We start from the raw sequence: 14,822 nt of genomic DNA, 5'->3' as shown, positions 1-14,822 counted from the left end.
TTCCCCTCTCTGCTCTCTCTCCCTTTCTTTCCCTCTCTCTACAGCTCTATCTCACTCTCTTTCCCCTCTCTGCTCTCTCACTCTCTCTGCTCTCTCTCCCTTTCTCTCCCCTCTCTCTCTCCTCCTCTATCTCTCCCCCTGTTCTCTCTCCCTCTCTCCATCTCACTCTCTCTCCCTCTCTCTCCTCCTTCTCTCTCTCTCCTCTCTCCTTCTCTCTTTCCTCCTCTCTCTCCCCCCTCTCTCTCTCTCCTCCTCTCTCTCTCTCCCCCTCTTTATCTTCTCTCTCCTGGTGTTGGGTTCAGGGCTCTACAGGACTGTGGATCTCAGCTAACTTCACTTTCTCATTGTCACAAGTGGAACGCCAGTGAAAGCTACAGCCAAAGTTGATCTCTACCCCCGTTCTTGAGCACGGTCCTGCATGTGTGCAGGCTCCGTGTCCTGCAGGCTCCGTGTCCTGCAGGCTCCGTGTCCTGCAGGCTCTGTGCTGTCTGCAGGGATGTGTGTTGTCTCACCTCTACTGGGGGACCTGGTACTGTAGCGCTGGGCCTCAGTGGGACGTCAGCGGGGTCTCTGCGGGACCTGCAGGGTCTCTGCGGGACCGGCGGGGTCTCGGTGCTGCCTGCTCTCCACATCAGGTTAAAGCACTGCGTCCTTTGCTTCGGTTTTTCCTCTGCAGTGTTTCAGTCTTTAAGTACAAATCATCTTGTAAAATAACGTTGCTGAGATTATCATACCATATCATGAGATTACCAATGTAAATTATGTATTTCGGTAATTTATTATTGACCCTTAGACTTCAGAGACTGAGGGTGACCACAGCATCTGTGCTGACCACCATCTCAACGAAGGCTGTAGAAGTATTTGTGTATCAGAGAAGTAGCATGTATGCGGTTCCATAGGGACATATGGGACATGTCCTCTTTATATTAAATGGTTTATGAGTAATTCCTTAATGTATATGAGAAGTCCCACTAATTTTGTAATGTTATTTCTATAGAGATTTGATATGTGGGACTGAGACGCTGCTGTCTCCTTGTGGCGTTGTCCCCTTAAGAGAGCAGAACGACACTCCAGTTCACTCCAGTTCACTCCAGCTCACAGACGACGACATTGGGGCCAAATCCACAGGCAAAGACTCACTTCCACGTTCACTTTATCACTCCATGGATTCACTCTTCTAGCCCTCCGAAGAGCAGTTGATAAGACAAAGACGCCAGGCAGGGCTGGTCCAGAGGAGTCCTGCACTCTCCACTTCTGCTACGAGAACAGGAGGGTGAGATTTCCTCAGGTAGTGCAAATGCTGAAAGAGAATTAGAGAAGAACTGATTGGGCTTTGAAAAACTGGTCGTTTCTGTCGTTTGTGACACGAGGGTGAACTGATTGGTGCAGCGGAGACTCTCCCTGTGCTGAACTGTACCGTCCAAACCCGCAACGGCATCCAGAATTTCTCCCGGCGGGCTGGTTCATGGCGCTGTGGGAATGATGAGAGAAGGATCTCCCCGTCTTCTAACAGCTAAAGACCTGCTTCATGACTGGTATTGTTTTTAGTGGAAGTGTCTGGTAAAGCAGGCGGCACCAGCAACAGCCCGAACCACAGCGATGATGACTACGCTAAGGTAGCAGCGATGCTAAACTTGTTATGCTAAGCTATGTGTGGCAGGCGGACACACAGCCCATGAAAGGTTGCTGCTCACTCAGTTCAGGGGCTTGGAAACTCCTGACCATCCCAAAAGTATTTTGAGTGTTAACAGCTGTAAACCCAGTGTGTAGATATCAGGGCTCTGGGTGTCCTCAGCGTCGTCTTCAGCTTAACGTCGAAGTTAAGATCTGGAGTTGATGTCATTTCTGATTGAATTTTTGATTAATTTATCAGATTTGAGGATGCTGTGGTAAATCTGTCATGATGTTCTTATGATGAAGAGAACATGAGGAAGGATGAACATCACAGAAATGTTAAAGCTGTGAAGTCACACAGAGCCCTCTCACCCTCTCATGTATGTTGTCTTAGGATCACGGTTTTCCTTTGTTTGATTGATTTCGCTGTAAAAGAGCTCTCTCAAAATGCCAAATGTTCAGTTCCTCAGATTGCTTAAAATTTCTTTAAATTTTTGTTTTACCAAATCAAGCACAACTGAACAGTTCCTCTGAATCAAGATGGGAACCCTGTGGACGAACTATGCACTCTGGAAGGAGGGCAGCGGGGACGCACATACACCTCTGTAACTGTATAACACCACCTCAAACTCCACCATCTCTCTAGATGGTGCATTCACTGACCTCCAAACCCTTTAACTCTGAAGAACTCTGTCAGCTAACAGTGATCAGAATTGGCAAGTGTTACAAAACGACTGTGCCAGTGACGCATTGTGGAACTAAGCCAGGTAGACAACTGTGCAGGTAGAACACACCTGTCCAGCAGAGCGGAGATGTGGACGTTGTTCTCCAGTGTTGGGGGGGGGGGGGGGGGGACCAGACCGATCTGTTTTTTGTTGGCTGGTATATTTGTCCTGTTTGCTGAGTGGCGTTTGACCTCAACAGCCACAATTCAACACAACAGCCACAATTCATAACCATCAGGAGGACAACACTGACATTTTGGTATTTAAGTGTTATATATAAGTGTTTCGTTTCTGTTTTAATTCTTTATTTTAAAGGGCATCACCATATAGTCTGATTCTCTCCTGTTTACTGTGTGTCATAGCAAAATACGACAGCACTTCAGGTCAGAGTAACCATGGGCAACACACGGGTTTTTAATATTCATAAAAATGTATCACAATGACATTTTCAAAGGTTTCCAATCAGAAGCCTGATGGTGTCCTGTGCAGGCTGTGCATAATATCAGGTTTCAGTCATATATAACCAGTGTTTCCTGACTCATCATCGGGGACCTTCCACAGGAGAGCAGACAAATTGACAGGCCCCTGACAAATCACTGGGCCCTGTGGTTGGAGGCGCTCACGCTCCCTGTGGTTGGAGGCGCTCACGCTCCCTGTGGTTGGAGGCGCTCACGCTCCCTGTGGTTGGAGGCACTCATGCTTGTACCACAGACACTTTTGTCCTGAATGGTATTTTCAGTTGCCACTACAGCTCTACACCAACGGCCCCACCAAGCCAGACGCTCCACCCGCTGCTCCCCGATTGTGATGAAAGATTCCCGTATGCAGAACTGCTTGGGGAAGCTATTAACATTCATATTTCCTCAAACCAGCTTTGGAATGGACCTTTATATGCAGGGTGAATGTGAACAGGACTGAAGTTCTCCATTATATCATTTTAATGTCCCAAAGTTTTGTTTGTTTAAGGTATGATAAAGTCTGTGGTCATGAGGTGATGGTGCAGATTAGGTCCCAGTTCTCCCAGTGAGGTGTTCATCTGGAGGGTTTCAGTGAGGCAGAGCAACAGGCTACCAGAGAACAGAAAACACAGTGGTGTTTGTACAGAAGCTGTGACAGTGTTTTCTGTTATAACACATTTTATAAATGTAATGATGGTAAGTACTTCAGTCAAATATTAAAGTCTAAATTCACGAATTCTCACTTTGCATGTGATCGGTTTCTTTCTCTTGGTTGTTATAATGGTTGTAGGAACCACAGACAGATGGAGGGTTCATCCATGGATACTGGGATGACTTGTGCTTCTTTCACACCTTAAGACTTTTAACTAGGCCCTTTGTCAAGGTGTCCTCTCTTCTGTGAAAGGAGAGAGACCTCAGTGAGCCGAGACATGCCAAACAGGAAGCAGCGGGGTTAAACTTGTCTCGCACTAATTCTCCACCTCGTGAGACAGTGAGACAGTATTAAAAGCATTAGCATGTCAAATGAGTTCCTTTCCTGCTTTGTAGAGTTCTGGAGTTTAGAGAAATACCAGTAACTTCTTTTGAAGTCTTCTCAAAATGATGAAAACAGATGGGTATTTTCCTTAAATCTTGTGCAGGATAAATGAGTTTCAGCTAGACAAGTTGGTTTCCTCGTGACTGCTTCATAGCCCTGCTCTGAGGTAATCCTCCGGGCACGCGTCATTGTTTATCAGTGCTGCGGGAGTGTGCTCAGGTCTTGCGGGACCGTCCTCCCGCCACAGACGAGAGCCGCGCTCGCTCAGAGTGGCCACACCATCAGGGACACCTGCTCTGACTACCGACTACACTCCTGTAGATCAAGAAAAGTGCCAAACATGGGCCAAAGGCAACATTTTATTTGCTCATTTACAGACAACAAATCATTTGTCAGAAAACAAAGCAGAAATGTTGAGAGCACTGTTAGAGCCGGGTGTATCAATCCAGGACGGAGATGAGCATAAGCTGAACGAATGAACTTCAGATGATCTGAATCTGAATGAACCTCCTCTCAAATCCACTTCAGTCAGTGAGGATAAAGAGGCAGAGACAGGCGGTCTTTTTCTAACCCAGGTCTGACACACTAGATCCATAAAATACAGGTTTTATGAAGTCACAGATCAGTGCTTTGTGTTGGGTTGGGGATTGGAGTTCAACTCCACCAGCTGGGCTGAAGGGTGGTGTAATGGTACTGGTGTATGTCATGACCTGCTCCTTGTTCTAGGTCAGGGTCTGTTGTTGCCTTGCTGAGGTGCGGAGCTCTGAAGTACAGCTGTAAAATATTCCTCACACTCTAAGGCTCCGTTCACATTACCAGGCTAAAGTGACAAATAATTTTCCACCTTCATTTGACACGTAGCCTATTTGATTTTTTTCAATGATGTGTGGACGCACAAATCGGATTTGAATCATTTTCGTGAGTGGTCCTGATCGGGTTTATGTCCATGCAACATGAACGCGCAGCAGTAAGTCCGGAGTTCACGTGGCGTGTTGCGTGCACGTCGACTGAACACAGGCATCGCAACGTGACAGGACGTGTTCCACCACGTCCACCTGGCCGTGAACAGCCGACGAGCTCCTCAACGTTTGCCCGTTTTAGTATTATGAGTCATCTTAAGTATGTGAGATGAATTTTGATTTTTGTAATACAGGTGAAATATCGACGTGCGCATGCGTACCCCTTCGGGGGACAACTGCGTTCACATGACAGACATATAGGTCACTGGCAATTATTAATGCAAACCGTAAAGATAAGCAAATCGGATCTAAGCAAGAACTTTCTGATGTGTAATGTGTCTTAGGTGAAGATTATGGTGTGTAATGTGTCTTAGGTGAAGAATATGGTGTGTAATGTGTCTTAAGTGAAGATTATGGTGTGCAATGTGTCTTAGGTGAAGAATATGGTGTGTAATGTGTCTTAGGTGAAGATTATGGTGTGTAATGTGTCTTAGATGCTCCCGATCAACATTGCGTGGGGGTTTTGCTACACCCTGGCCAGCACAACATTCAACAAACGTGAACAAAACAGGCGTATGGGTTTTGTTAAAAGTAATACTGCAATCTTCGCGTAGTCAAACATACTATTTATGTGCATACTGTGCCCTAAAGAGGAATTTATAATGTTTATAATCACAGGCTGTGCACGCAGACATCGTGTGTGGTTAAGTGCTCTGACAGGGTATAAATAACTTTGAGCTAGTTGCTTTGGTGACTCATGCAGATTCCCGTGATGGTGTTTTACATTGAATAGAGGCCATGTTCAAGACTGGGGTAAGTAGCAGTTAAAGAAACAGTAAAAAAAAAAACAGGTTACATGCATTTCATTAGACTAATAAATAGAGTTTATTATACATATTACAATATATTTAGAAATAAATTGGCAGAATGACCACAGTTGCCAAGTCGATTTCTACAAGCTGGTGAGAAGTAGAGTTGGTTCGTGTACCTACACTGACCCCTACAGGTCAACTGTAGCTGTTACAATCAGCATTCAAATTCTTATTCTGGGAAATGTTTTGTACCGTCATCCACAGCATGGATAAGATATATAAAAATCATAGAAAATATTTAAAATATTGAATTCACATTTCTAATGTTCAAGATCAACCATGATTGTGTATTCCAATCACCATACATTATATTATATTAGTACAGTTGGCAGTAGGTTAACCAACAGTACAATTAAACAATGAAATACAAGCACAATTAAACAGTTAAATCAACACATCAGACAAATAAAAAAAGAAAAAATAGCAATGAAAAGTTAAATCATTTTTCTATAAACCTAAAATCTGTTACAACCCAATAGATGTCAAAATTCACCCAGGAGTCAAGTTTAAATGTTTAAAATATTTTCTCTGGTTTTTAAAGACAAGGCTAGGTGTGATAATTGCAAAAGTGCACAGTGGGGCTCCTGGTGTTTGACAGGACTGTAAAGCAGTGTGGTGTTTGACCAGAGCACTCTGGTAACTAATGCTGCAAAGTCTAAATGCTTTGAACTGGAGATATTTGTAAGGAAATAGGTCTCATTTCAATTGTCATACTTCATTCTTGTCATTTCAGTGAGCAGCAGAACCCTTAACGTTCCTTTTTCCACAGTGTTCGTAGTGCAGCTCAGCTCAGCCGTGCCAGTGCTATGGGACCGTTTGTAAAAATATCAAGCTCTGTAAAGGTAACATGCTTACAAAGAACATATGGAAATGACCCCATTACTGTAACAGGTTACCTGTTCATCTCCAGCAGGTCCTGTGGTACTTTGTACTAAACGCTGAGTGATTACACTTGTTAACACTCACATATGAACAGGTATAATTAGAAATTTGGAGTATATGACTCTTTACATTAAAGCTGGCTAAGTGAGGTTGAAGTCAACCTGACTGTGTCCCTCTCTGTGGTAGTTTAATATCATTCTTTAAACATAGCTAGAATATGACAGTAGACAGACCACAGTAATCAGACGTGGAAGTGTGGTGTAAACTACAGATGAGAGGAGCAGAAGGCCGAATGTCTAAAGCTGTTCAGCTCACAACCCACAAATCCCGACGACGCTCACAAGATCGTCTAGCACTAAAAGGGGACACCTATTTGGAATGAGAACCAGACCACACGACAGCGGTGTGAACGTCCTCACTGAGACGCCCCAGTCAGCATGACGGCTGACAAACACCTTGACTACATCGCCATGGTCATGGATGCATATATTGTATAGTTACACAGCCCAGAGGAGAGACTCTCAGGTCAGTCTTCAGCCCTCCCAACAGGAGGTGCGATATATCTGCTCAGAGTGCTGCTACAGACACAGCTCAACACCGACCCATAAGAACCACTGCAAAAACCAAGATACATCAGCATCCTGTTTCTGAAATTTTATTGCTTCAAGCGAACCAGTTGTAGTCAAGCCAATGTTCTAGTGAAACTTCTACCTTTCACCCAGCAGGAATGTCAGGAGGAACACAAGTCAATTTTCAATGGGAGATAAATGTTCATAAGACCTCAGATGTGTACAGGTTTGTACCTGTACACAAAGCTATCACACTGCACTGTGGGAAAGATTTCAATGATGTAAACAGTATTTGTTTATGTGAGAATAGTGTTAAAAAGATGTTAAAGGATACAGACAGACTTGTGCAGGTTCCTGAGGGTTTCTACTGGGTACATCTTCATTAGAGACAGTTCTGTTTTTTCTAATGTCTGTGATTCTCTTATAACTCTTTGACAGAGTCTGTTTCTGATTTGTGAAAATAATTTCAGTTTGCCTTCAGTTCCATGTTTGGGCGTGTGTAGTAACATCAGAATATCAAAGTCAGGAGGAAGTTCCTCACATCAGCTCAACACCGTCCAGACCAAGACTGCATTCACCAGGTTCCCCTCTTCAACAGATCTGAATACATTCATTAGCTGGTTTCTTATCTGGGGGGGTGTGTGAGGAGAAAGATAAACACCAGATCACACGGGGGTGTGTATGTGTGTGTGTGTGTGTTTGCTGTAGGGGCTCCTCTGGGCGGGAGAGGTGGTCGTTATGAGCTCTGTCCCTGCTGCTGTTCAAAAAGCAGCATGGCGAGACTTGCGCGTGACCCCAGACTGAGGGCGACGCTCTGCTGACACCGTCCGTACGCGTCCTCGCTGAGACGCGGGCTGCAGCTGCCCTCGCTGTAGCGCTGACGGAGCGAGGGCTCCACGGCCCGGAACACGTGCAGCCCGGAGTACTTCACGAACAGGTCGTACAGGTCCACGCTCTCCAGCAGATCCTCGTTCTCCTGCACGTCCGGGCCCATCCTGGCACGCGCCGCCATGTAGTCCGAGTTGTAGAAGCAGGCCTCGCCGAAGGCGACCCGGTCGAAGTGCCCGGCGCTTTTGTCCAGATCCGGCGTGTTGGGGGGTGGCGTGCCCTGGTAGGCGATGGTGGGATCGAAGTCCTGGAAATGGATGGGGAAGAACACCTGCCAGTTGCTGATGGAATTCATACGGCAACGGTTCAGGACCTCGGACTTCAGGTTGGTCTTCACTGTGGCGATGAAGAACAACGTGTCCACCGGGTGCTTTTTAGAAATGATGTCCATGAACTTGATCAGAGACAGGCTTTCTGTTTTGATGCTGACCCAGGGGATCTTGAGCGTGGGGTTCTTGCTTTCATACACGCTGATCTGGGTTTTGACATCGGCGAAAATATCGTCCTGGTTGACCCGCTGAGCTTCGAAGGGCTCGTACACGAAGAGGAACGTCAGGACGGTGTTCTCGCTGGACTTGAACACGTCCCTCGTGTATCCCTCCAGGAACTGGGGGACGAGCTCTCGGTCCTGGAACGTGACGGGCAGGATGACGTGAACCCTGGTGCCCTCGGTCACGTAGGGCATGGGGATGACCTCCACGCGGCTCAGGGGGCGGAGTAGACGCACGCGCTTGTTGATGGAGCAGCTCCGCCCCCTCTGGTTGACGGCCTCCAGCTGCAGGTCCAGCGTGTACTCCATCCCGCGGGTGGGGTCGAAGCGCCGGTAGCCGTTCAGCAGCCGCTGCTTCCGCAGGTGGAGCGTGGGCATGTACTTCCTGTTCAGCTCCCCCACGGCCACCTCCATCACGTCGGCCACGTCCAGCTTGTCCACGCCACGCAGCTGGCAGTGCGGAGAGCCGTCCGCGCACATGTAGAGCAGCTGCTCCGAGAAGTACTCCCACCGCAGCACGTCAAAGCGGGTCCTGGGCTGGGACGGAGGACTCAGCCCGATGGGCCAGGACACACTGCGGTTGCCGTCGAACGCCTCAACACTCACGTTCTTTATTTCAGCCTACAGGAAAGAACGAGAGAAACATTCACCCATTCATTCGTTAGCCCTTTTATCTAAAAACCGTCCCCCTACTCAAGGACACGCGTTCCTAAAGCACAAAGCTTCCTCGTAAGATCCCGTTGGATCGCTGGTCCATCAGTCACCCAGAGGGGCGGGGCTTACCTGCAGCTTCTCAATCTCCTCGTACGTTTCCTGCAGTTTGATGTGAGTGAAGTATTTGTGTAGTCTGTACATGTGGTCCGGGTCGGTCACGGGGTGAACCGTCAGCGCGTTCCTGAAGCGCTCGCTCTCCTCCTTACTGGGGTCCGAGTTCTTCCCCAGCTCGTGGTGGTGGTACTGCAGACCCTGGAGGGAGAAGGCAGGGGTGGGTGTAGTTTTACTGGGGGGAAATGAGGGAGAGGAAGCAGCTGTGTAGGCAGAGCCCGAGTGGCAACACCAGCTGGAAACACCACCCACTGTCCAGATTCCTCAAGCCCTCCCGTCACCCTGAGGCGTCAAAGCACAACGTCGCCAAATTGTGGTCATTTTGAGATTAACGGCAGGACACCAGACCTCTCAAGAGCAATGTACCTCTCCGTCACCAAGGTGACATTTTTGAGCTGTGGTTCATCTCCAAACATGATATTTGGCCAACAGAGCATCAACTCTTCTGGTTGTTTCTTTCTTACCTCACAAATCCCCTTTCTGAGTACAAACTCCTATTTTAGTGCAGTCACGTTCACGTGAAGCCCATCCACCCCCTGCCCAGCTGGGCGGCGGTGTGGACACAGCGCAGACCATCTCCACATCACTTGTCTTAGTTACTGGAGATAAAACCGTACGACTGGAGAGAAAACAGATGACGGCTGACATCACAGAATTTATAAAGTTCCTGTAACTGAGTAAACAAACTGAGTCCAAAATAAAGACCCTGGAGGTCACTTCATCTGGGTTTACCGAGTGTAGTGCTTCATTCTGGACCGTGTGGATGGATGAGCTCTGATGAGTCAGGCTGACACACGTGATACGAGGGACACCAACCATCAGTGCACTTAGCAGCACAACAGCACATTACTTTCTCATTGAATGCCAATATGTGTAACTTCAGTATTTCACAGAGGTTATGCCCTCACAGCTTAAGGAACATGTGCCGTTTCAGGGAAGGTCAAAGGGCACGTCTGGCTTTGACCAGCAGTGGACACCAGCAAAATAAACTCACAGTGGGAAAAGTCGAATATGGCCCTCATATTTCTCTTCGTTTGAAATGCATTAACTAAGGCAGTAACTAAGCAGGGTTCCTCAGTCGTAACTTCAAACTTTTACTTTCAGCAAGAGCTATCACCATCAACTATAAACATTGTTTAAGCAATTTTGGTGCAAGACGCTTATGAAGGACACAGCAGAACTGAAGATGTGAACGTCAGTCATATGGGGGGTGGGGGGGTGTGTGAGAAAGGGCCCATGAAGAGGAAACGATCCTTACACTGAAGAGTTGGAAACTTAAAACCTCCTGATAAAAACACCACAAGAAAACAATGATAGAAAGATGGCCACGTTTCACACGCATTAAGTGTAGGGTCATTGCAGCTGAGAGAAGGTGAAGAGGTGGTGAGGAGACTTCACAGCTGCACGTTTCTTCGTAAACAAACCCAGATCAACACGGTGAGACGAGCGGAAGCGGGACAGCTGGGATCCCATGAGCAGACGGCCGCTAGGGCTCTGAGCCCTCGGCCAGCGCTGGACAGGATTCAGCTGTCATGCTCGTAGTAAGACATCAGCCGTGTGTACATGCTGGTGGTTTGAAGAACAGCAGGACAGACTTGGTTTGAAGATGGAGGCCTTGTGCCCGTCCCCTGCCGTCACTACTGACACTACTTGTTATTCAAGCACATCCACCAAGAGGAAAATGAAAGCACCATCGCTGACAGCTCAGAGATACATGCAGTGGCACTGAAAGAGAACAGACTCTGGGTGGCGGAGTCAGACGTCAGGCACACTACCTCCACACTCCCTTAGGGCACACAGGACACACAGGACACAGCGCCCCCATGAGGCCTGAAGGAAGGAGCAGGACCTGAGAGGAAACACCTCTTTATGACTCACACACCGGAAAGACATACCGGGGGCTGATTCTCTGCTTCATTACATACTACAGGACACACACACACACAATCTTGTACATGCGCGCTCACACACACACGCGAGGTTGAAGTAAGCACCTACCTCGTGCTGCTCCACACACTGCGTGTTGGTGTGTATGACGATGCAGCGGCCGAGCCACTCGTCGGGTCTGGCGCTCACGATGTCGTTCCTGCAGTTCTCCAGGAAGGGCTGCAGCTGCAGGAGCAGGGCGCGGGACAGCAGGTACCCGAAGCCCCCGTAGCAGTAGCGACCCCGCCTCTCCTCCCCCGCAAACTCCTGCGGGCTGCCCATGTACAGCAGGCGGTCCATGCTCAGGTGGCCCACCAGGGCCTTCAGCCGCTCCGCCTGGGTGTACGTGTCGTCCTGTGCCAGGTAGAACCAGTCGTAGTCCGACACAAAGTGCTTCAGGATGTATCTGATGGTCTGGTACATGTTCCAGATGTGACGTTCATCGCCGTGGGCCACCACGAACATGCCGTGCGGGACTTTGCGGTCGCGGGCACCGGTGAAGAACAGGACGCTGTCCAGATGGTGGCTGATGGTTCGGTTCACGGCCACGCCCAGCGTGTTGATGGAGCTCTTCGACGTGAGGACACCCACGAGCAGACGCTCCCGGATACCGAGCTCTGTGCTGATATACTTGGCCCTGCGTGTGAGAACATGATGGTCAGTAATTAAACCTCAGGTCAGGTGAAAGCGCTGGAGTTTCTGCGAGTTTGCAGTGTCTGACTGTGCTGTCTGACTGTGCTGTCTGACTGTGCTGTGGTGTACTATGGTGTTCAGAATCAGAGTCCTGCAGAGGCAGCTCCATTACTGCAGTGCTATTTCTATACAGGCATTTATATAGGTTTCAGTTCTTGTTGAAATCATACAGTTTGATGGCAAAGCCCTTAAAGTCCGAGTAGGAGATTTGCTAGTGAAACTGGAATCATAGCAGCAAAACAGCACAGGACGCAAACCCTACAAACAAACCCAAACCACAGAACCAAACCACATGAAGATTTATTAATCACTTTTTTCTAATCTCTCTTTGTCTCTTTAACTAATTAAGTGAGGCTCGCAACTTGCTATGGATCTGCTGAATGTCACGTTTTTATCTCTTAAAATAAAGCAATGGGAAATATCATCTAGTGTTTTGGTGCAGTACCTTTACCAAGTGTTAGTTCGTTTCCCCTCCCTCAGGTTTGAATATGGTATTAAAGTAACATGCAAGATGCTACACCTGTAACGCAAACAGACTCCTCTTTGATGAGGTTTGCTTTGTCATATCCTTGGCTTATCGGCTGAATGTGAACTAACCAGTTTTAAACACCACATGCCTCACTGTATAAACACGTGGGCCAAGTCGCTCCCTGACAGCGTCACGGAAATAAATTTTACTGGTTCGGATTTCTGTGGTTCTTCTGCAGTTCTCGGCAGCTGTAGGCTGAGATCTTTCCTGCATGGACCGGAACCTGGCGGATTTCCTAGACAGGAGTTCATTTTGCTGCTGGTTATTTCATAATCGTTCCAACATAAGAATGATTTTTCATCATAAAACGTCACATTATAGTTCTCAATAACTGCCTGCATCTCAAAAATATTATTGTTACCTATACAAGTTCCGTATATAAATGAGGAGTGATTGTTCTCGTCTATAGGACCTACAGGGGGCAGACAGTTGGACTGGCTGGTGTGAGAGATGAAGCAGCCAAGCTGGGCTGCGCGTTTCTCGCGTCCATCACGCAGTTGCGCTCAGACACATGTCAACATTTATAATGAGGGTTTCAGCTCCCCCTCACTCTCGTCCCTAGCATTTGGGAAATCATTTAACCATCTAATTAAACGGAGGCGGCCCGAAGCAGCCCGTTTGCCTGGCATTATCTAAGAACAGCAAGAGATTACAAGCAAACGACGGTTATGGGAATTTATATTAACCAGGACGTCCAAATAGTAATGAAGGAATACGGTCGTTTGTTATAAATACGCATGGCTCTGTCCTGTACAAGGCCCGGACCTCGCCAAACAGCCCATAAACCCACCAGATACAAACACCAGCCTTAGAGAAACCCGAGCGCTCCACGTCCCACACAGCAATCGCAAACGTGATGACCAAAACGAAGAGACAAAACTGAAATTAATGTCAACCTCGAAACTTTCCGAGGTTGGGAGATCTTTTTCGGCACGTATGGTATAATTCGTGGCTGAAAATCTTCATTTTCTCTCCCATCACTTCCTGTCGATATGGAATTAGGTCTTCTGGCTCCTAAATTCCCATCATGAAAGAATCTGATGGCTTCGTCGACGACAGCAGTGGGAACACAAGGTTCTTCTACCCAGTTCACGCTCAATAAACTCAGGGTAAATCCTAGAGAAATTCCGATAACTATAGGTCCGATCGGCCTGAAGAGACCGATAAACGCATTAAACCTCATTTTTACCCAGCTGTTGGTATATCGCACACTTCCCTTATGTCCGACCTAGTCAAATGAATAACATACATCAATAAATATTTGAGATCTCGACACCCAGCCACATTAAAGGCTGTCCCCCCACTGTAACATCCTGGACTCTCTTCCTCCCCGTCTGGGATTCGTACGTGTCAAGGCCGCGCTGGCCCCGCCCAGGCCCCGCCCAGGCCCCGCCCACATGGCCCGCGTCACAGACGAACCCACACGCTGGATTTTTGTTGGAAGGTCTTGGTATACTGCTCTTAAAAATAAGGTCGTGTTGGATATTCATTGCGCAGTGGCGGTAGCCCAAGTAGATTATTGTTCTTTTGGGTCGATTTTCCAGTGTTGCAAATGCCTGTAGTGTGGATTATGGGGATGTCACAGGAGGGCGCTGTAGATCCACACACACCTAATCATGGAGCACTTATCTGTAAGACGCGAGGGATAATCCTCATTTTATTCTTTCTCGTGTTTGTTTTAACTTGTAGTAAAAAAATTGACACAAGTTATACAAATATCCGCCATCTATTCTCTTTAAGATGTCAGTATTATTATAATCTTTATTTGTATATCACCTTTCATACATACATGCAGCTCAAAGAGTACGACAAATTATTAAAATAAAGCAATAGAAGAAAACAACAATAAAATAATGTAATTAAATAATAAAATGGGAAAACTATTCCAAATAATTAGAAGATTTAATTAAGTAAAAAAATACTTTAATTAAAATTTAATTAAGTAAAATAAACAATTTAATTAAGTAAAATAATGTGATACAGTGATTAAATTGTTTTCCAACACATAAAAAAAACCATACAAACGTCTCTCTCTCACACACACCCACACACATCAAACACACCACTCAAACATTTCTACAATGTGTCGAGAGAGTGAGTCTTTTAAACGTTCTTCACTATTTGATAGACCACATTCGTGGATTCGACCTCGGTTTAAATACAAATTGTATTTTTGTCTTTTCCACAGCTTTCCAAGATTTCAACAGATGAACATAATGTGGTGTCTGTTCTTTCTGCAGGCGTATGTTAATGAATGTTTGGGAGGTTTGTGGGTTCAACAGTGTGAAGTCTATATTTACTACATCCATACTCACACTCAGTTTGCTCTTTCACTAGTAAAGGTATGTCAATAGAA

The 14,822-nt window shown here is 46.8% G+C and overlaps 2 protein-coding genes across 7 annotated transcripts in view; one reads left to right on the top strand and one right to left on the bottom strand.

The window, feature by feature from the left end:
- Positions 1–2,439, top strand: part of asic4a (acid-sensing (proton-gated) ion channel family member 4a) — an 86,103-nt gene extending 83,664 nt beyond the window's left edge. For 2 of the 6 annotated variants that reach the window (XM_077002157.1, XM_077002156.1), the window contains one exon: positions 1–2,439. This exon is cut by the window's left edge and continues 270 nt beyond it. The gene's annotated coding sequence lies outside the window, so the exon portion shown is untranslated. The other 4 variants (XR_013130381.1, XR_013130379.1, XR_013130378.1 and 1 more) reach the window with 4 other exon arrangements.
- Positions 2,440–5,659: 3,220 nt separating this feature from the next.
- Positions 5,660–13,797, bottom strand: chpfa (chondroitin polymerizing factor a). The gene is made up of 4 exons (XM_077002155.1): positions 13,363–13,797; positions 11,317–11,881; positions 9,277–9,459; positions 5,660–9,114 (listed from the first exon to the last, which is right to left on the bottom strand). The coding sequence occupies exons 1-4, from the start codon at positions 13,647–13,649 to the stop codon at positions 7,852–7,854; spliced, it is 2,298 nt and encodes a 765-aa protein (XP_076858270.1). The 5' UTR covers positions 13,650–13,797; the 3' UTR covers positions 5,660–7,851.
- Positions 13,798–14,822: the final 1,025 nt, after the last annotated feature.

This window comes from Brachyhypopomus gauderio, chromosome 4 (assembly GCF_052324685.1).
Source record: "Brachyhypopomus gauderio isolate BG-103 chromosome 4, BGAUD_0.2, whole genome shotgun sequence".
NCBI lineage: Eukaryota > Metazoa > Chordata > Actinopteri > Gymnotiformes > Hypopomidae > Brachyhypopomus > Brachyhypopomus gauderio.
The sequence above is the reverse complement of the archived record's forward strand: the minus strand, read 5'-3'. Positions and strand labels throughout refer to the sequence as shown.